The sequence below is a fragment of the Chamaea fasciata genome, unplaced genomic scaffold (genome assembly GCF_029207755.1).
Source record: "Chamaea fasciata isolate MVZ Bird 193981 ecotype frontalis unplaced genomic scaffold, bChaFas1.0.hap1 SCAF_5, whole genome shotgun sequence".
In the NCBI taxonomy this organism is placed as follows: Eukaryota; Metazoa; Chordata; class Aves; order Passeriformes; family Sylviidae; genus Chamaea; species Chamaea fasciata.
The window spans coordinates 56,277,160-56,299,619 of NW_027094090.1; the positions used below are offsets into that span (position 1 = coordinate 56,277,160).

Sequence of the window (22,460 nt, forward strand, 5' to 3'; positions counted from 1 at the left end):
TGCTAGTGCCTTAAGGTCTACAGTGAGCACACAATCTAATTGGAGAAATCCCTAAATAATTTTAACTATTTTGTCAACTTTCACAGAGCAAAACTTGGAAGTGTTTTTGCAATTGGAAATGGAGGTTTCTTCCTTATCCCAAACCTACCAGTTGAAAATTGATGCGCAAAAGATACTTTACCCCGGGTCCTCAAAAACCATTTCTCCAACCCCAAAGAAAAAAATTAGGGAAAAAAAAAAAAAAAAAACCACACAACTCAAAGCAGTCCCACAAAATGCCTAAATCTTGCCCTACATGCAAACACCATATTCCTGTATTCTTTACACTCAAAGAAAGCTTTTTATGCTCATATCCCAAACTCCTTCAGGTAATTTTAAACTTTTCTAATGTCTTCCTCCTCTTATGTAACCCTGAAATTAATTCTATTTGTCCTACACCTCTGCATCAGTTGAGAATCACCATTCTCGTTGAATTCCTGTCCCTTCTCAACAACCAGGTATTTGTCTACTTCTATTCATTTGCATGAGCACTGTCTTCTGTCTCTTTTCTCTGCATGGACATTCAATTGTACAATTTGGAAAAAAATCCTAATCCACACAACAACTAAGAATGCCAAAGGCTGTGTTCCATGCATTCTCTCAGACCTCTCACCAGCAAACAATATAACTTGCTTTTATGCCAACACCCTATCACCTACTTCCGTTCAAGACTACATCCCTTCCACCAAAACCAAGTCTTAGCATGTAACAATCTCTCAGACTTCTAGCAACCTGCAGGAGATCAGAGTTTTGAAACTTTCATTCCACCTCCAAGAGCTCTCCCTTAATTAGCAGATTTGATACTATGCTCACCACAGATATTTAGACTCCTAAATTAAACAAGCTTTAAACTAATATTTCCCTGAATTCTGCCACCGCTTGGATAAGCCTCATCAACTTGTTCTACAAAACAACTTTTCAGCTCAGGTAGACTTGCACCACCTTACTTTTTTATGGATTTCAGCATCCTTCTCTCTGGCCTAGAACAAAATGGAACAGACCCACCCACCCGCACAGACCTATCCAGGTCACACTTGTGCAGAATGCTTCTCCAAAGGATGTGTGACTTGCCAGTTGAGCAAAGCCACTAAGGAAAGAAGTATATATGTTTCTCTCTCTGCATTATAGGGGATAAAATTACCCCAATACAGAGAGGAAAAAACAATCTGTTGTTCTAGGAGGTTGTTCAGAGAAAAACTTCTCTCCATCCCTTTCCAAGCCAAGGCAAACAATCTTTTATTCCTGACACTATTTATTCACTGATTCCCTTCCAGCTAACCAAGCCAGCTATTTGGTTTTGCTTTCAGAAAGAAGTTACTTTTGAACCCTGTCCTGTAGGTGGCTGAATCAAATTGCTGACTTCAAATGAGCAGCAGTAGGCTCTGCCACAGACCTGTCAGGCTTCCAGGCAAGCACCTTCACATCTTGTCCTCCATTAGGAAAAGGTTTGTCCAGTGCTCTGCCGTATCATGACACACACAAAGAAACTTCCCTGCTACACTACCTCAGCACTACAATGACTTATACTGAACACCATGGTCTCATTTCTTTGTACTCCACCAGTTTCCTTAAATTACATTTTGAACTGGAGTCAGCTCCAACAGATGTATTTGCTTGATCCTACATAAACAATAACACGTAGAGAACTCTCAACTAACAAGGCAGTTGCTAGTCAAAAATGTAAGATATGCAAGCAACTCCTCCCCATTTCCTGCATTTTTAGCAGCTCTAAACAAATAGCAGAAGGCTGTTGTAGTACTTGGGGCTGCTTCAGAGTGATCAAAGATAAATAACAAGGTTGGCTCTCCATTACCAACTCAATTCCAGTCACTTTAAGTCAGTTTAAGAAATGTCATGGCATTCCCAGACAAAAATAGACTCCTTAGTATCTGACAACATTTCTCCCCTCCTGAAGTGAATTGGAAACAAAGACTGAAATTATTATTGTGATACTAAGGAAGATTTTCTTTCTGAAGAAGATACTAATTGAAAGCAATTGTGGTTGAGGTGGGGAGGAGATTGCTACAACACTGCAACTTTAACAGTATCTCCCCCAGCCACCTGCTTGATTGTAGAACACATCACCCTTGCTTTAACAGCCATATGGAATGGGAACTAGGGCAGGGGGAAGGCTCTAATGGCAGGTACCACATATTTTCACAAGGAAACTCCTTCCTGCTTCAACCCATCACAAGCTGCCCTGTATACTTGAACATCCTGAACTACCATCACAGCGACATAAGCAAATGGCTCAGTTAATGGGCGCAAGCGAGACACAACCAGTCTGCTTTAAAAGCCAGAGGTTATGAAAGCAGAGAAATGTCTGCAACACTTCTCAATCCACTGAGAGAATGAAGGAAGCAGTCTCAGTGTTCACTGAAAAACGCTGGATGCTTTTTTAGGTTAGTAACCCACCTCATGACTGCTGGCCATTAAAACTGCACTGTGAATCACAGAAACTTATATTGTGGCACCCAAAACTGCACACAGTGCTCAAGGTGAGGTCACACTTGCGTAGAGGAGGAGGATGACCTCTCTCAGCTAGTCAGTGATGCTGTACTTGATGCACCCCAGGATTCAGTAGGCTGCTGCAGTTCCTTCCGGATTGTGGTTGCTCCTGTCATTTCCTTAGTTTCCAACAGACTACATGTAGGATCAATAAATACTGAAAAGTAATTACATTAAGAGTCACCAAACAAGAAATTCCTGACTTTCTCAATAAAATGAGCACTGGTTCAAGTTTCAGAGAAATGAACTCCAGCTCCAAGGCCAATAACCCCCACACTCAAGAGCTCCTATACACACCATTTTTTAGCTCTAAACCAGATACTTTACTAGTATATGAAAAGAAAGTAAGTAGTTCAACTTAGTAACACAACTTGATCCAAGTAGTGTGTAAAACTGAAATAAAAAGAAGCAAAGCAAGCTGGAAACTAGCTGCAGAGCTGCATCTGTATGGCAAAAAAGTGTTCAGCCTCCACTAGAAACTGTAGACACAACCAAGAGCCTCTCCCTGACTACAACCAAGTTAAATCACATTTACCTCCCACAGCCCAGGAAGAGCATCTAGTGCTTCGAAAAATAAACCAGGATTGATGAGGAGGTAAAAAGGGAGAGACAAAGAAGCAGAACAAGAGTATTGCAGGTGAGGGGAAAAGAGTAAGAGTAGAATTGCACTATGTGGGTTACAGGACAGAAGAACACATAGGAGAGACAAAAAAGGTAATGCACAGAACAGCGCAGGAAGTGATATGCTGTGATCCTTTACGGGAAAGAAACATGAGCCCCATGACAGGGGTTGCAAATAGCCAGACAGGGTGGGACAGAACACGTGAAGAAACCAGAGTCCCTCCAAAATCCAGGACCTTCTCTCCAGAATTCACTCTGCACATGGTACTGTGTGCTTAGACTTTCCTCAACAGGCAGACAACAGAATCACCTGATTATACACTGTACATTCTGCACAGTGGTCATAGTCTACATTAAACTCCCATTCTCTAGGTCAAAACCCAAATAGTACTCTCCATCTTCAGCAATATCTTGAACAATCAAGCAATATTTAAAAAAAAAAGTCAGGTAAAAACAACTGCCCTCCAATGTTTTTCCCACTGTAAGTCTTTTGCTCAGTGAGGTGGGGGAAGGATGACAGGAAAGAGGTAGGGAAGGGGTGAGGACATCTTCCAATGCCCAGCACTACTCAGTTGATGTTTTCTTCTTTCTACCAGCAACTCAAATTCGGCAGACAGTAACAATCCAGAGACAGCTGACACCTGACTGCAAAATGTCCTGGTTTGACATGGACCCTTGTTGTTCATTCCTTTCCCACCTTCTCTGGAAACACTGCTCCCCTGCTAAGCTTGGATTATGCACCACCTTGCAAAACAGAGCCTAGACTATGGCTTGTCAATAATTTCATGTATCACAGTTTGCAGTGTATTGTTCTAAAGGACATATCAAGGCTCTTCAGTTGGCAGCTCTTAACTGACAAAAAAAAAAAAAAATCCTTTCTCTAGCAGTAAAAAGTGAACTACTCTTCCAGGAATCACTGTAACATTGTCAAAACTGCTAAACACCAGGTTTCAAACAGTTTGTGGGCAACACTTCTTAACCCCTCTAACTGCAACTGTGTTCCTTCTCTAGCCAGTTCTCTACACAAGAGACCTTCAAGACCTGAAGGCATCTAGGTCTCCGCACAAATGCTCACCATGGTGAGTGGGGAGGAAAAAATGAAAGAAAAACCCCAAGCAATCCTACACAGCACTTCTTAGCTGCAAGAATCTGGTTCTGGCTCTAAAGCATTCAATGATTTTAGTAACTCTGACGACATACTTCCTCCATCTTGCCCTGTTAAACTAATCAATAGTTTTGTATAATACAAGAAAAAGAGCTTATCGTCCCTTCCTAACTATTGTAAAATGGTAAATTACTATCTATCCGAAAAAGCTGATTTGAGAAAAATATTTCTTGAGGTATCTTCACAGTTACAAAACTCCTGAGAGTTCTGTGTTCGGTATTATTGTTATAGTGGACTTTTTTGAGTTAATCCTGTCAAAAACATTCAACAGATCAAAACAACTGAGTGTGGCAGAACACAGTGATCATGACACTTCTGACCTCCACCCAGGTATTTCTTCAGCTCTTAAATTAAACTCTGCATACAGAGAGAAAGAGACACAGGAAATATTGAGGTTACAAGTATGTGAATAGAAACTGACTCACCACAGTCCTTTGCTTATTGGGCAGGAAGACTCTAACAATAGGCTTCTGTGGAGACTTAGGGTTATTCCGTGACATATCAGCAGGGTTTTGATAAACTGAAAGGGATGAAGGTGCTGCAGAGAGGCTAGAGGAGGAAGATGATGCCACTGTGTCTGTTGAAGCTGAACTGGAGACAGAGAAATCAGTTCCATTCCCCATGGATTCCAGTAACTGCTGTTCTCTCTGTTGTAGAGCATCAAGCTTGCTGGTGTACTCTTCATAGGCCTGTGAAGGAACAGCAGCTATTTTAATCATGTGGTAGCCTCAGACAAAACCAGAATTCTAAATTCAGAACAAACATGAAACAAAACACTTCCTAAACTAATACAAAATTCCCAGGAATACGAACAAAATGGCCTGGTCAAAATTTTCAGGATACAATGAAGAACATCATGTTAAACCTTCTGAACCAACAAGTATTGTTTTAATAAATTAAAAAAAGAAAGAGATCGAAGAAATCCTAAGTTACAGTTTCAAAGCACCTGCACTGAAGATTCTAATTCATAACCACTTTCAAAAAGACAGACATCTTTAACCAGTATTGCCAGCTGCATTGCTGAATTACTGTGTTCCACATAAATTTATCATTCTGTAGGAATGACAGTTAAGTACTTATAATGCCATAACTAAGAGAAAGTTCAAATCTGCTTTTTATCATCTGTATCTGACATCTCACCAGCTCAGTGTTCACCATCCTTCACCTCTGGCACTATCCTTTCATACCAAATAGTACAAAAAACCATTTTTCAGTTAGAACACAACACAGTTTTCCCTGTTTCAAAGCCATCCAAAAACACGTAGAAGTGAACTTTTGAAAGTTTTTTAACATCTTTTCAGCACGTTTATGTAAAACCTACACAGATCAAGTTTCTTAAACAAATAAAAAAAAAAATCAGTAATATTAAATTTGCCCATTAAGTCATTATTAAACGTTGTCAAGTTTAACATCATTGCCAAGATCTATAAAACAAATAACTAATCAGTATACACTTTTCCTTAAAGTTTGTAACCCACAACTTTGTAACAAGAAAAGCAACTTGGGTTTCACACTATAGAAGCATGTCATTGAAAACTGACATGTTTAGAAAAGAAGAAATAAAGATCTTCCAAAACTAACATGCAAGCAATAGGGAATGGAATTTTCTAATTTTCTCTATAGCAAGACCAAGATCCATATCAATATGCATAAATTCTTCAGTGGTATTTTCCAGTATATTTATACAAAGAAAAACACTTTCTCTTTTTTTTTAAAAAAATTACTTATTTTACTTGCTTTCCAACTGTTTTGTTTATAATTGTTGCTAATTATAGTTAAAGGAGAACTGAACTGACCAAAAAGTCTGCAGCATCTACACGTGGAAAAAGAAAAATAAAGAGAAAAAACAACCAACATTTAGTAGTGCAGCCACAAGTACTACATTTTATTAGGAATTTATTTCTCCAGGTTAAATGTGCAGGCTCATCTAATCCAAACTGCTCTTGCTGTATAACAGTGGGTCATCCCTCCCCTTTAAGAAAGGTCCATCCTGGGAGGATGCTAAGCTATGTTCAAAGTGTGTCATCATACCCACACTGTTAACAGAGAAAATGATAATTTGACAGTGAGGATTAAGAAAGAAAAAGCATTTTAAAGAATGGTGAACATCATGGTTGCAAATTCTAAATTTTATGGGTTCCACTTCTAATAAACATACATTAGTTGCAAGAAACTGAGAACTACTTAATATTTCTTTTAAAAACTGAAGATGTCTAGCATTTCACAAATAGACCCCAAACTCTGAGACTTAAAACCGAAACATTTTCACTCTAACCCAATTGTATTGTCAAAAGTAAATTGAAAGATTACCCAACTATAAGTAATGGCATTTTTTGGCTGTACAGTAACATATGTCTCTCCTACTTCCAGGATCAGCTTTGCATGGAAACTTGAGTAAAAGCTCCATGTGTCAAGAATTATTTTCAGTAAACAAAAATTAGGAAACATAAACTGTTACCATTTCACCAATACTGTTCTAAATACTTACTTCCCTTTCTCATGAACATTGCAAAATATTATTCAAACACACGCAACATTACATTGCTTCCGGACACTCATGGGTTTAGTTCCTTCACAAAATTACACACAACTTTCAAAATACTCAATCCTACAATGTTTACATTGGCAGCTTAATCTGTCACTAATGCAAACTCAAAGTCAAATGATTTATCTTAAGAGAATAAACAATGAGTATGGAAAGCTGGGAGCTGCAGCTGGCTTTGGGTTCTACACCACTGATTTCTGCAAAAAGCTCTGTATTTTTTCTGAGAACAAAAGCTCTCAAGTATCATACAGTTATTCAATGTCAAAGCAGAAGATCCCACAGTAAAACATAAAGGAACTAGAAAAGCATTGCTAGACTTTCAAATACATTTTTCTCTTAAAAAAAAAAATCTTGTTATACAAAAGGAGCTATAGTACATGCAGCAGAAACAGTATCTCCAATAAAATTTCATTTCACAAATGTTAAGTACTTTGGGGAAACAAAGTTTCATCTGATGACTAGAACCAATAGACCTTACAAAGACAACAGCATCAAGTCAAGAGAGAATTATGCTATAGAGTTAAATTCAAAGATTGCTACATCAGCAAAGCTGACCTATGGCAAGTATTTCTAGCTAAAAGATCATGTTGCAGGTTTTGCTTATCTACTAAACCGACCTGCAGCAGCCACCTTAGCAGACAGGCATCAACAGCTCCACAAACCTTCAAGTCAGTCAAGGCCCTCTAGGTCAACTATGAGATTGATTTCTGACAGTGTTTTGCAAAAACAAACTACAAAGATTAAGTCTGAACAGAATCAACAACATGAAAAATATTAAGACAAATATTCAAACAAATCATTAAAAAGGGGATTTTAAAGGTATTTCAGAAGGAAGAGTTTAGGAAAGCTAGACTGCAATCCAATCAGTTTACATATTCCCATTAAGAAGTGGGTAATGTTCTACATAAAACTTAAATCCTGCTTAATGTAGAATCACAAGAGAGGAAAAAAGGGTTGGAAGATATCTGCAGAAGTCATCTAGTCCTAACACACATTTAGCACAGAAATTATTTTTAAGTTCAATGAGGTTGCTTAGGGGCCTTCCCAAAACAAGCTTTGCAAGTCTGGAAAGATGGAGAGCCCACAAGCTCTGGGCAGCCCGTTCCAAAGCTCAAAGCCCACGCTCACGATGAAGAACTGCCTCTTATGAAATGAACCTGATGCTCACCAGCTGTGACATTGCCCCTTCCCTGTTTGCTGTGCAGCTCTGGGAAGAGTCTGACTCTCTCTTTAGGTTGAAAGAGGCTGCAGATTCCTCCTGAAGCTTCTCTTCCCTGTGCAGAACACCTCCCTCCCAAAGCAGCCACACCAGTAATGAGTGGATGGATGCCTCTCCATTTGCTGCTGCACCCCAGTGTGCAACTTGCTGCTGGTGTCGCGAGGGTGGGTCACTGACAGCCCAGATTGCTCCCAACTTGGTGTGAATTTACAAAGTTCCATTTCACAAAGTATCTACTTGAAAAGTTGAATATTACATTAAAATCAGCACAACTTGTCAATCTACACATAATCCTATGGCTATCAAAAACAGAACAAAAAGTGAATTTTAATTATATTGCATATCAGTATATTTGCACATCATATAATAGTCTCATACATGTAAGAACACCCCTGAGACTTCAGCTAAGTAAAATGCATCAAGGCCTGATAAGCTGCAAAGTCCAGCTAAAGCATTACAAGATGGCATGTTTATATTCAATGAGTACACATGCCAAACTACAACTGCTTTCTTGTTCTGTTGTATATATTCTGCAGTTTTAACTGTTGTGTATACTCAGGAGTAGCACCCTTAAAGTTATTTCTTAAATGTTGCAATCTACTGACAAAATAAAACTGACCTCAGAAGTCAACAGAATCAATGCAGATGTGCCAGAAGAGTTCTGTTGATGAGGACAGAGGATTTTCTCAAAAATATGACCGTTTTTTTTTTTTAATCTTACATATTATTTATATAATATTTGAAATTTGTTTTCTTGAGCCATGACCAGGCTATACATTCTAGTGAAACCATCTAAGGAAATAAAAAAGCGACCAGTTTTTGTTTGGGTTTGTTTTTTTTTTTTTAATTAATCTGTGAGAAACCCAAGTACCAAAATACAATTTCTCCTTCTCTCTGCCCCCTACTACATCTGGTTAGAACACTAGTCCAAACACAAGTAGATAACTGTTTCTGCCAGGCTCTCTCTCTCTTCCTCAACCAACTTTAGATAATATGCACACATTGCAAGACTCAAAAGCCTAAACTACAGGTTCCTGGTCTTTGAAACTGAGATTGTGCTTCTATTTAAATGATGTCTGACCTTTTAGGCTGTTGATCAAATGCAAATCCCACTAAGTTAAATGGGAGCTGAAGATAGACAGTAACATACGTCACGATTTCTTCATTTAGTAATACTCCTAAATCTGTACTTAGTCTAACTTTAGACACTCCAGTTTTGGTCCAACATATTTGAACAGCATCTGTTCGGAGGCTGGTAAAAACCAATCTGAAATTCCCCCAGAGGGCCACCAGGTTTCCCAGTGTCTATATGCAGCGTTAGCGTTTTCCTGGAATCCCACAGTCTGGAACAATCTGAGATTCATCACCAAGATCTATTTTAGACTGTATCTGCATGCTGTTGCAATAAGCATACTTCAGATCAGCAAAGAGGTAATCTTCTTTAATTAACTAATTTGACCTCCTGCATGGATTCTTCAGATATACAGGAATAAGAAATTAAATGCTCTCCTGACATTCAACAGCCAAACTCTCAAAACTGAGAACAGCAACGCCTCTGAATAAAACACGTCCAGGCAAAGAGAAAGCTAGGAAAAAAATAAAAATCACGGTAGCTGGGGGCAAACACACCTCTACCCCCACGATTCTCCTTTTAAATTGCTTCCAAGAGTAGGAGTAAGAAAGAGAATGATTCTTCCAAGACAGTATTAGAAAGCTGACCGAGTTCTAAAACTTATTTTGATACCACTGTAATTCCATTCATTTGCATACTGTTTCGTTTTGGGTAGAGCCCAAATTAAAAAAACCAAACCAACCCCACCCCAAAAGACCTGGCAGCTTAGACTTGGGCTGTTAACTGAAGTAACCAATAGGTCCAGGATGCAACCCCATCCCAGACAACAACTTACACATGAATGGGCCAATACTGCTGCAGGTTTCACAGGTAAGTGCTGGAAGGTAATACTGTACACATGACTATGGGGCAAAAAGGACACTCAAGAGTTGGGAAGTTTAAATAGGTAAGGCCTCCCTGAACAGTCATTAAGAGTCTACACAGGCTGACCAATCTGATTAAGTCATTTAGGCACAATCCCTCCCTTCTAAGTTTGAGCTGAGTGCTTTTGGCCAGCCTGGGTCTGTGCAACCCATTCCAGTTTGTACACGGCATTTGTTACCAATATACAGGCCTTTATCATCCTTCCCCTAATTCAGCTTATCCTTTTCAGCAGTATTTTGTTGGTACAGACAAAAGAAATATAGATTTTGCTGGATGTCCTAAAGAATACACAACTGCATATTTTAACCATTTCTGCTAAGTGAACCCCAGATTTTCCCAGTATCAAATAGCAGCCTTCTTTGCAGTAGATATTTCCAATATTTACAATGCTTAGACAAACCCTTAGGAAAAGGGTTTTTCCATGGTGAGTCACAAATGATGTATTTTGGGAAACAGCACTTCAAGGACTGATATAATGCAGTAAGAAATTATGTGGGAAGATGAAAATCATTGATGTTTTCAGCTACTGAGATACAGAGTGCTTCCAAAAAGTGTGGTAAAACCTACTGAGAAGCTCCTGCAGCCTCTTTACCAGAAGAAAATAAAAATACAATTAATAATATTTCTATATTTACTGAGTCAAGCAGCTATTTCAAATAATTGGAGCACCTCTCCTACAAAGACAGGGTTGAAAGAGTTTGGGCTCTTCAGCTTGGAGAAGGCTCCAGGGAGACCTTACAGCACCTAAAGGGGCCCTACAGGAAAACTGGAGGGGGGCTTTTTACACAGGCATGTAGTCACAGGACAAGGGGGAATAGCTTTAAATTGAAAGAGGGCATGTTTAGATTAGGTATTAGGAAGAAATTGTGAGGGTGATGATGCATGGAACAGGTTGCCCAGAGAAACTGAGGACACCCCATCCCTGTTCTAGGCCAGGCTGGATGGGACCTCGAGCATGTTGGTCTACAGAGAGGTTCCCAGCCCATGGCAGGGGTGGTTGGAACTTGATGATCTTCAGGGTCACTTCAATCCAAACCATTCTGTGGTCTGACAGTGATTTCCAGTGGTCTGTTTGAGCTGAGGTCACACACAGCAAATGGGAGAAGTTAAAAGCCAAGATTACATAAGAAGGAAATTTGGCTACAAGATATTTTTGGATTTTAATACAGTCATTGCTTACTAGATTTATTCTTTCTTCCAGACAGAACAAACAGAAAAGTTCTTCTTACCATCCTATTAGAGAACATTGACAAGATTTCCAAAGCTAGTACTAATTACAATGATTAGAAGAAAATTATGTGGTTAATGAAAAATATTCTTTTCTTTCTTCTTTTGTTTCCTCCCCCTGTACCTTAAACACATACTCAGAAGTCTCTCTGCAGTTTTGGTCTCCCTCCTGAGCCCTAATTTTCCTGCTCAGGGAGGACCAAGGCAAGCAACTTGCTGCCCTCCAGCTTCACACTACACTTTTCACCCAGACTTGCACGCTCTGCTCTACTCTCCCTGCTGCACACTCACCTTTATAACACCATCACTGAGGAGTGATGGATGAAGACAAGGAGATACCCCTAAATCTGAGCATCCCCTCCTGCAGGAATAATTAAATATATGCTGAACTCAACACAACACAAGTCAATCACTTTCAATATTTAAAGAAAAGCATTCCTCTTTCGTAGTCAGTTGATGAAACCTGAAATGATGGCTGCAACAACAGCTGTCAGTTTTAAAGTTCTTTTGACGTAAAATGCATTGACACCCTTTCCTGAATTTGGGAAAAAAATAAATGTGAGGGGGGTGAAAATTTTGTCTTCACTTTCAGATGAACACAGAAACAAAAGCTTCTATTTCTCGAGCAACTGTAACTAAGGCATAAATTCCCTTTTACTTTTAAATGAAATGCACATTTTATATCCAATGCACAAGTAATTTTACTATAACCATTGAATGCTCAATTTTCAGAATTATTTTCTTGTTGAATTCTTCACCTTCCTCACGAGCTTCTGCTCCCCCCAAGCCCTCCTTACACTTTTAACTGACAGGCAATGTTGTCACCAGGTTCAACCACAACTTCACTTGACAGGTCTTCAGAGGCAGCTTCAACACAGGCCAGGGGCCAGCGCACAGGGTGCTGCAAGTTCTGCGAACACGAGCAGGTAGTGAGAAGTGTAGTAAATTAAAGATGTAAAGCCAGGCAGGAGTACAAAAGAACCAAACAAAATCTGTGATGCTGAAACTCTACACACTGGAAGATGGATGGATAGCTGTCAAACTTGTCAGAAGAATAAAAATAGCCATGGAAAGCATTACAACAAAACTAGATGTTTACAACTAGGATGTTACGGGTGAGAGCAGAAGTGTTCATTTGCAGATTCTTACCTAGCATTTAGTTTTGGCTAATTTCAACTTTTGCCAAAAGAAGACAACATGCTTGGTGATAGCAATCTCAAGAGATGATCAGGAGGCACAATCAACTCTCTTAAGGAGTCCCTAAGAGTCAGTCAGGTTTTATGGAAGATGCAAAGAGGTCAGAGCAGCAGAAGGATTTTAAAATCAGCATCAATACAGGCTGAGGGATGAAGGGATTAAAACAACCCCGCAGAACAGGTACTAGCGAATGGAAAGTTGGACACGAGGTGTCAACAGCTGGATATGAGCTGGCACTCACAGCCCAGAAAGCCAGCCATGTCTTGGGCTGCATCAAAAGCAGCGTGGCCACCTGGTCAAGGGAGGTGATGCCCCTCTTGTGAGACCCCACTGGAGAGCTGCATCCAGCTCTGGGCTCCCAACGTAAGAAGGACATTGACCTGTTGGACAGGGTACAAAGGAAGGCGACAAAGTTGGTGAGAGGGCTGGAGTATCCCTCCTACGAGGACAGGCTCAGAGAGCTGGGGTTTTTCAGCCTGTAATAGTTAAAGGGTCTTTTGATATTTAAAGTGATCTATCAGAAAGATGGGGACAGACTTTTTAGCAGGGCCTGCTGTTACAGGACAAGGCCTGATGGTTTTAAACTAAAAGACGGTAGCTCCAGACTAGACACGAGGAAGAAAACTTTTCTGTTGAGGGTGGTAAAGCACTGGTACATGTTGTCCAGAGAGGTGGTGGATGCCCTATCCCTGGAAACGTTCAAGGCTAGGTTGTATGGGGCTTTGAGCAACCTGATCTAGTTGAAGATGCCTCTGCTCACTTCAGGAGGGGCTAATGGGATGACCTTTAAAGATCCTTTCCAACCCAACCCATTCTATGAATGTAAGGCAACTAAGGGAAGGGTAATGCAGTTCAAGCAACACACTAGCAAAATTATCCATACAGATTGTGGCTAAAAGCAGGACTATATTACAGCCAGAAATGAGGTTTTTGCAAAGCAATGAAAGTAGAAATAGCAGAAGATGATGGACGGAGTCTAAGTTCCATTACCTTCCCACCCGAGCATTTTGGTGAGAGTACACAGACCAAATCAAGACCTAGACACAGTCCACAGGTGAGAGCTTAAGCAAAAGAAGAGCCCTCCACAGAAGTCAGTGATGACACCCAGGTACAGAACTTGAGCCCCAGACCCAATGTCACACACTAACTCTGTTCATGGGAAGTTACTGTTGCTATAAGTTGCTATTTCTAACACGTCAGACAGGCACCTTTTTGTTTGTATCAAAACTACTGTGTTTTCTTAGTTCTGAATTTCCTAGAGGCAAATATGTTCTTTCACACTTTATCACACTACATTCAAAACTTTTTACATATGGCTTCGTCCTTCTATGCTGCAACCAAAGTTTTTCTGGCCCTTTCTCTGACAAGTGATAGAATACAGAAGTCAGAATACGAGCTCTAGCAGTAACGGGTTAGATTCAGATAAATTGCTGCCAAGTAAATGCTGAGAGCAGAAAGCAAGCCCTGTCTTGACCAAGCCAAAATGTGGGAAAGGCACAGAAAGAACACACTAGACAACTGCTGCTGGACTGAAGTCAAACTCAAAGGTAATCTTGCTTCTAACTGTATCTGGCATTCAATAATAGATTTCTTCTTCTTCTTCTTTTATTTTCCTTTCACACTTCAGTTCTACCACAGGAAGTCTACACACTAAACAAATTACAGGTCTGCAGCATTTAATCCTGTTCACCTTGATAAACGCATCAGAGGATGATCTAATCTATGTTAGTGACCATCCAAATAAAAAGTTCCTATCCTCTCTCACACCATCTTCTAGTTCTTGGCTCACAGCTGCAAACTCTTCCCTAATCTTAACCACAGTTTAGGGGCTCACTGACTTCATCATTTTACATTTAAACTACTACCTGGATGGTAAAGTAATCCAATAAAACCAGGATATTTTCCTTACAGGTTAGTGACTAGCAGTGGCTTAGTACTGCAAGTACCTGAACAAAGGAAGCAGAGGAATCACATAGCAAATGGCTGAGAAGAACAAGCTTTTCATTTCAACCATGGTGAGCTCTTTCCCAGGACTGTCTCATGGGATAACAACTGCAAAAACACAATGCCAGCCCCTTTAACCCTCCTCCCAACAGCTTGTGGCTCCCTAGTCAGTACCAGCACTACTTGTCCCAAGAAATGCTCCTGATCCAGTGGAACTCACTGCAGCAGAGGAACACCCTGCTCTGCCTCACAGGGCTGCCCTACCACGCTGAGGAGCCAGAGCTGGAGCTTCATCCCAGCAGAACATGGATCCATTGAACTTGCAAATCTGCTCTCAGCTTCATGGTTTGTGGTCACCAACTATTTCAGACTTACTCTTCATGCTGTCATAATCATTTCCCAGTACCTATTCATTTCTGCAAATGCTCTTTTCCCTATCAATGACCTACAGAACAAACACAGAGCTTCCAGTAACGAAGCTTGGTTTTAGTTTCAATAAAAGCAAGTGACAAACAGCTGTGACGAACTAACAACTTCCCTACCTTCAATCCAGACCTCATACAGACTAAGTTCACTATTATTGTGGTTTGATACACAATTGAACGAAACCCACTTGCATGTGGCAATAACAAATCCAGACATATGGCATGAACCTCGTGAAAACAGAGGTGTGCTTAAGTATAGCAGAGTGGATCAAACAGTGATAGCACTGATTCAATACTCCCATTTCACATTAGCAATAAGTAAAGCAACTACTGAGGGCCTCATTTGACCTTAACTGTTAAGGACGTCATGTCAACATTTGTATAATCAACCTAGTGTCCTGCTCTGACATATTAAGATAAAAGGCAGAAGTACCTCCAATAATGAGATTTTCATTTTTAATTACCCAGTACCTTTAGGCAGCAATTACAAAGAAAAGGACTACAAAAGAAATCTGGTTGACCTCCAGTTTTTTCAATACTTGAGAGAAGCACAAAAAGGGCAGATTTGAAGCACATGATGCCCGTTCAATTCCTAGGAGAGGCAACTTCTGCATGCACCTCTTTAAGCTCTTAACGGTCCTCTGTCAACTCTATGAATCTGATGTGATGAAAGAATACAGACACTGAATTTGTAGTTAGTTTACAAATTAGAAATGTCTTAAAAATTTTACCCCACTGCACAATTTCAAGTATTTCTGTAAGAAGTCCCCTTCTACTAATGCAATTTTTTGGATTATACATGACCATTTTTTAAAGACAAAAAAGGAAAGTCAACTGCTTTAAAGGCAAAGTTATTTTTACAAAAATGTTTTTGTGTGTATATATTGGCTTTTAAGGGAGCATGACTTTCTCCATTATAAACATATTCTTATCTCCCCTGGTGCCTACAAAGAGGCTTGGCATTTCTGTTGCACCAACATTATTACACCATGGCATTGATCTTCCCCTACTGAACCCCAGGAATCCCATACAGTTCCTTTCTACCTCTTAGAAGGCAGCTCAGTTGGTAATGCCCAAGGAAAATATTCCCTTTTACTACAGGTATTCTCAGTTGTAACCTGGGATGCTTCACATTAAGATTAAGATAACACAACATTAATTTAACCACATTTGTTTAAATGCAGACTTACCTCTAAATATATTGATGGTGGGTTATGCTCTCCTCCAAATTTGTCTAGCAGTGCTTCTATATGTTCTTGTGTCAATTTAATCATCTGTTTGATGTTCCACACCTAGAATGGAAAATTCAAATTTTTAATCATCAAAGTAAGCCTACAGAATCTGCCCTAGAACAAAACAAGAATCTTTCAATATTTAGTAAGAGAAGTCCATAATAAAAAAATTTAATTATCAATAAATGAATGCAAAAGACTATCCTGTCCATCCAGTGACAGTAACAGTTTGCTTCTGAAATAAACAGAAAAAAAATTGTATTTGGTCCTAAAATTCAGGACCCATTGAATAAACAACTTCTAAGAATGCCTCATTTTTCTTGTTAATCAATCATATTAAGTATTTTCCTCGCAATACTTTGCAAACCAATTTCTCCAGTACTACAAAATATAGTTGAAGGAGTTTTTCTATTAAACCTTAGCAATGTGTGTTAACTGTATTCACAAACCAAGACCTAGAGTTCTATTTACGTGACAATAGGATGTCTTGATTTTAAAGAGCACCTTCTATGTCTCAACTTCCATATCCAGTCTACTCTGCAAGCTACAGACCTTGGATATGACCTGAAAAATTACCTCCTGTGCACAGAGATGACCTACAGCACTGTGCTGTGAAACCACTCATGTCGCTACTCATTCTTCACAACTGCAAAAAGTTCACTTTAGGACTTGGACACTACTAGAGGAGAACAGTATTATGAATCTGAATTTTTATACCTAAAAAAGGCAGCAAAGCACAAAACTCAACTTTTAAAGCAATAATGCTATACTGATGTAAGAAGCAAGTCCAAGCAAAATCAGAAATTTATAGCAGAGGATGAGGAAGGGAGAGAGGAGAAATGCTCCTTCATACATACTGTTATTCAGAGAAAATTATTCAATCAAGTTTCCAGGATGCTCTAAAAAATATCCCCAGGGTGCTTCTTCCAAAGACAGTTTAATGATTCCTGTTACCTTTTCCAGTGTATCTATTTTCTACTTCATGGATTATAATATATAATACATAGTCTCAGGATCAGGTCTTGAAGTACAAATTGTGACAACCTACCTCTGCAAAAAAACCATGTAAATAATTTCATATTCTAAATTATGCACCAATAATAGGATGCAATCCAAGATGGATCAAAACAAGTTTTAACATGTAAATTCAGAAGTCCACAAACAAACAAACTCTAAAATACTGAACTTGCACTTTGCACATCACCTTATTTACCCATTCCATTTCTAGATACCAGTTATCTGCCAGCAGTATCCTGAAGTAAATTAATGACTGATTCGCTTCTAGCCCAATTTTTTGGACAGATACCAGAACAAAGACTTCATCAAGAATCTGCAGTTGAGCAAAAATAGTTTGCTCAGGAACAAGCAAACCAAACTACAAAGAGTGAGAGTGGGGGGATATGAAAGAATGTGCTACTCAAGTATTCTGTATGTAAATTCCCTTGAGGCAATGGTGGGAGTCAACTTGCAACCACTTATCAGTGAACCCAGGACTGCCAACCAGCAGCAAAGAGAAGGTTTTCTGCATTTGGTTAGTTTTTCCCAAGATGGCAAGGCCCAGTTGTATGCTTGGTGAAAAGAACAAGCATGAACCAACACTGTATCAATTAACCTGTGCAATAGAAGGCTCAGGATGTTTGCTTACCATGTAATTGGTAATATGCTGATAACCTGGGCTGCATGTACTGAGAATTCCTGGCAATCTTAGGAATTATCTCAGGATTACCTTCAGAAATAGCTTTATTAGTACTTAAGGAAATGTCAATTGTTTGGTTATTCTGGCAATTTTACCCAGCAAAGGTTTTCCTCATCAAAACGAACAATTTACTACACTTAACTACCTGGCAATGAGGAAGGTGAAGAGGGAAGATTCTAACTGACAAAGCAATACAGAATTGCAGAAGGATTTAAGGTTGGAAGGGAACTCTTTAGGTCATCTGGTCCAAGCTCCTCCTCAAGCAGGATGCCCAAGACCACGTCCGGGTGGGTTTTGAGTATCTCCAAGGGTGGAGAGTCCACAGCCTCCCTAAGGCTGTGCCAGCGCTCAGTCACCCTCACATAAAAATGTTTCCTGATGTTCGGAAGGAACCTCCTGTGTTTCATTTTGTGTCCACTGCCTCGGGTCCTGTCACTGGGCACTGCTGAAGACAGCCTGGCTCCATTTGCCATTTGCCCATCACCTCTGTGGCTCTTCATTGGATAGTCTAGCCAGCACAGCTCTTCCCTCCAGTATAGCCACATTTATCTTGTACTGAGGAGCCCTGAAGTGGGCACAGCCCTTCAGCTGAGGCCTCACCAGTGCCAAGAAGAATGAGCCCCTGGCACATGAGTTTCCAAATACTTTTTTTCAATGTCAATAATGAGTAACTTCCCTGCTTATGTTATTTTCTATATTGTGTCCACAACTAGAACCTTGCTTCCCTCTTCTCTTACAGTAAAGATACCAAATAACACATATAACACCACCAGCAATAAGCACAATGGAAGCATGCTGTTTTGGAAATGTTGGCAGGATAATCAAATAGTCTCCAAAAAGGGCAGAGACCTTCCTGCAAAGTTAGTATTATGACAAGTAGAACCTGACTAATTTAGGCTGCCTAGCAAAATTGTGGGTGCCCCATCCCTGACAATGTTCAAGGCCAGATCGGACAGGGCTTTGAGCAACCTGCTCTAGTGGAAGGTTCCTTGTCCATGAGACAGGGAAGTTGAAGCAAGATGATCTTTAAGGTCCCTTTCAACTCAAACCATTCTGTGATTCTATGATCGATGAAAAAAAATTTAAACTTGCTGCCAGCTGCCAGTCTGCAATAAAAATATCTTCATCTGGAGAAGCTGAAATTACAGTCTAATGGAAGACAAAATTTTTCAGAGGAACCAAAAACATTGCCCTGAGTTACCTGGTATATATCTGTGCAGTAACCGAGAGCCTTTCCATAACTGAACCTTACAGGCAAACTTAATATGGATTTCTACACTCTTAGAAAGGCTCCTCATACAGTTAAAAGTACACTGAATGCAGAAGGAAATTTATCAAAGTCAGTCATAGCAACAAATAATTACTTGTTGCTCACAGAAATGGAAAAGCTATTTTGTGTGCCATATTCATTAAGTCTTCTGACAAGATGAGAACTTTCACATATCTAGTATTGACTAGCATATTCTAGCCCAAGAACACATATTCTAGCACAAGAACACATATGCCGTAACAAATTTCCAAGCTTCACAATTTCCTTTTAAGTGGCAACCTGTACTTCTATTTACTTAGAGTAAATGTACCTTCTGGCTTCCTGCATCTCTGAATACACCAAGACAGAGTTTTTTGTGGTCCAGAGCAATCGTTAAGTAGCTGCCTTGAGAATGAACCCTTGTGCAGGTATACTGTATCCTACCATGCATGATCTATTGGTACTTCAATTCAATTGAAGGAACTCAAGTCGTTTCCTCACTGGAACGCAGAACAAGTGACCTCACATGACTCAGAATCTGCTGCTGCCCATCACAGCACCCACAGCTTTTGCCTCACAAAAACTCCACCATCCCTGTTGCATTTTCATAGCCAGCAGAGCCAACAATTTCAGCCCATCTTTCCTCCTTGCAGGCTTGCTTGTTCAGACAACTCAGCTTGGTTTGTGTCATAAGCACAGCCCAGCCTTGCAGACCTTGAGCCAAGACAGAGCCCCATCTCTGCTGTGCAAAACACCCTGAAACACGGAGTTCTTAAGAATTACATCTCTGGAGTTCAGCAGCACTCATAGATATATAGGTTTCTTTAAACTGTCCAAATAAAACCCAAATGTGCAAAAATGGCCTAGCAAGGGCCTCACTTCCCATAAGCACACACATTACAGGAGAGCAGCAAAAAACTGCCTAACAACAGAGACACCAAAAACATGGCATATGGAATCCTTTTATCAATCAGTTCCAGACCAAAGAGTTTGTTCCTACACCACAAAATAAACCCAAGTTTTTAAAGAATTAAGTAAGCCCTTTATGTACTCTTTATTCACAATTTTTTAGAAGTAAAAGAAAACTGCCTGAAAGTTATTAAGAAAGAACAGACCTATTTTTTTCTTATTCTTATGAGCACTCCACTATATTTATGAGACCCACACCTTTAGGAAACCATAAAACCACGACTGTCAAGTATCTTACAGAAATACAAAAACTGATGCCAGCCTCAGAGACGCTTGCTGGAAATCTTAATACATTCTGAAGTAAACCTGCAGTGCATCCAGTACTGCCTGCATGCAAGTCTGGTCCCTTTCCGTAGGAAACAGAAGGGGATTTGAGACACTGTTTAAACTGTAGTTCCATGAAAAAGTAATGAATCCTTTACAGCTTGGATAACCATATCATTTTTCCAAAAAAAGCATCAAATAGATGTTTCTGGCCTATCTTGTAGCATTAGGTTAAGGTTATTCTCTATCACAAGAGATTAGATTTGATTTTCCTTTTAGTGCTGCTGACACAAGGAAGCTGACGCAGGCTAACATAGACACAGGCAGCCAGACAACTGGAAATATTCCAGATATACTGGAATATATCAACTTGAATCTGCCTATTGTGGATAATTGTCCATTAATTTTGCAAATAAGCACTCCCTTACAATGCAATAAAGACTGTGACCTATTTCAAGCCAGAGGCAAGTCAGATCCAGTACAAGTCTAAATCCATTCTATTCAGGGAAGACCATGGCTGCACAAATCACAGAATAAGCTGAGTTGGAAGGTACCCACAAGGATCATGGAGTCCAGCTCCCAGCCCTGCACAGGACCATCCCCAGGAGTCACACCAGGAGCCTTTTCCAGTGCACCCCAGGGAAGTGATCACAGCACCAGGCCTGAGGGAGCTCAAGAAGCCTTTGGACAATAATTTCAGGGATTTGCGGCAAGGTTAAGCCACAAAGTCATTTTCGCATCCCTTGCTGCTTGACAAAATGTGCAGTGCCTGAGACACCACAGAGCAAACATATCTGTGGTACTCTCTGCACCTGGCATCACCACTCAAATCCTGCAGCTCATCTCAAGTCTAAGCTGACCAAGAATGACTCATACTTGGTAGAAGATACTGAAAGTTCAAACCTATTCCATTAGAAAAAACCTGCATTTTTTGTCCAGAAACAGTATGCCCTCCATTTGGATTATCATACTTAGTGATGACAGAGAATACTTGGAGAGAACTAACAATGTAATTAAAGAATAAACCAATTTAAAATTTAAGCATTTCATTTGGAAACTGCTTTATAAAGAGGACAAAATCATCAATACCTATCCAATACTATTCCAATCAGTCCTTTCATGCTTCCTTCTTACACAATCAATTCATTTATCTGGCCCCCTAAGCAAGGATCAACTTTGCCAGAAAACTTTCATGTATGAGATAGTCTTTAGCTGGACTAATATATCAACTAACTTGAAAGTGAGATGTGTGGGTGAAAGATAGGCAAGAGGACGTAGGAATGGGGTTAATGCCAGAGCAGCCCACCAAAACATTTGCATGGCAAGATGCAGAATATGTGGGTTTGAATTTCTACGCTGACAATCACTGTTGCCTCTTTCTTGCACTTTGGTCCCTCCTTCAGGTGCTTTCCCCTCTCACTCATCTTGGTCCCAGTCCTCCTCTTAACTCTTACTAAGCTTGCTTCTCATTTTCTGCAGGCATGTGTTGCAACAAGCACAGACAGTGGGATGGAGAGCCCCTGCCTTCTTCCAATATTCCAGGCTATGGCTCCTCTCCATTTCTCTGTGGAAGCCTCTTGGAAGTTACGCGTCCAAAAATGTTAATTTTTCCTACTCTCCTGGCTCTTCATGCTTACCACATATTCAACAGTGCAGTTTAAGTTTTTATTAAACAAGTGTGAAAAATACCAACAGCTGAAGAACTTCACTGAATTGAAAACCAGCTTGCAATGGCTTTCACATGAGAGTTTACTCATGTGACATGACGGTCAACGTCAAGCTTGCCTTCTCTAGTTCGTATTTCCCAACTTTTTATTAATCTCAGGGAATAATTTTTATCATTTTTATTTATAGGTCTTTTAAAACGTCCGAGATAGCCAGCAATGGAAAACTGTCAGTCTGTAAGTAGGTAGGCAGTTCCAAAGGAGTTAGGAAAACTTATAACCACAAACTAGTAAATAAGTTACAGACAACAATATCTACAGAAGTGACTGTAGCCAAGAGAAAAAGGATCCATTATCTCTTTTTCCACAAAAGCCCATGAATCTTTCTAGACTCATGACAAATGGCCTTAGGGAAAATGCACAAGACCACGTTTAGGAAGGAAAAGCCTCAAGAAGAGATACAACATTTTCAGTACCATCCTGTCTGACAACTAGGATCA

General features: G+C 39.9%; 1 protein-coding gene across 1 annotated transcript in view; it reads right to left on the reverse strand.

Annotated features, from left to right (window-relative positions):
* BRAF (B-Raf proto-oncogene, serine/threonine kinase) overlaps positions 1 to 22,460 on the reverse strand; it is an 81,237-nt gene that overhangs the window by 48,966 nt on the left and 9,811 nt on the right. The window contains exons 2-3 of the mRNA XM_066183806.1: positions 16,077 to 16,178; positions 4,759 to 5,022 (exon numbers count right to left, since the gene is read on the reverse strand). Coding sequence (XP_066039903.1) covers positions 4,759 to 5,022; positions 16,077 to 16,178 — 366 coding nt within the window. The remainder of the gene's footprint in view (positions 1 to 4,758; positions 5,023 to 16,076; positions 16,179 to 22,460) is intronic.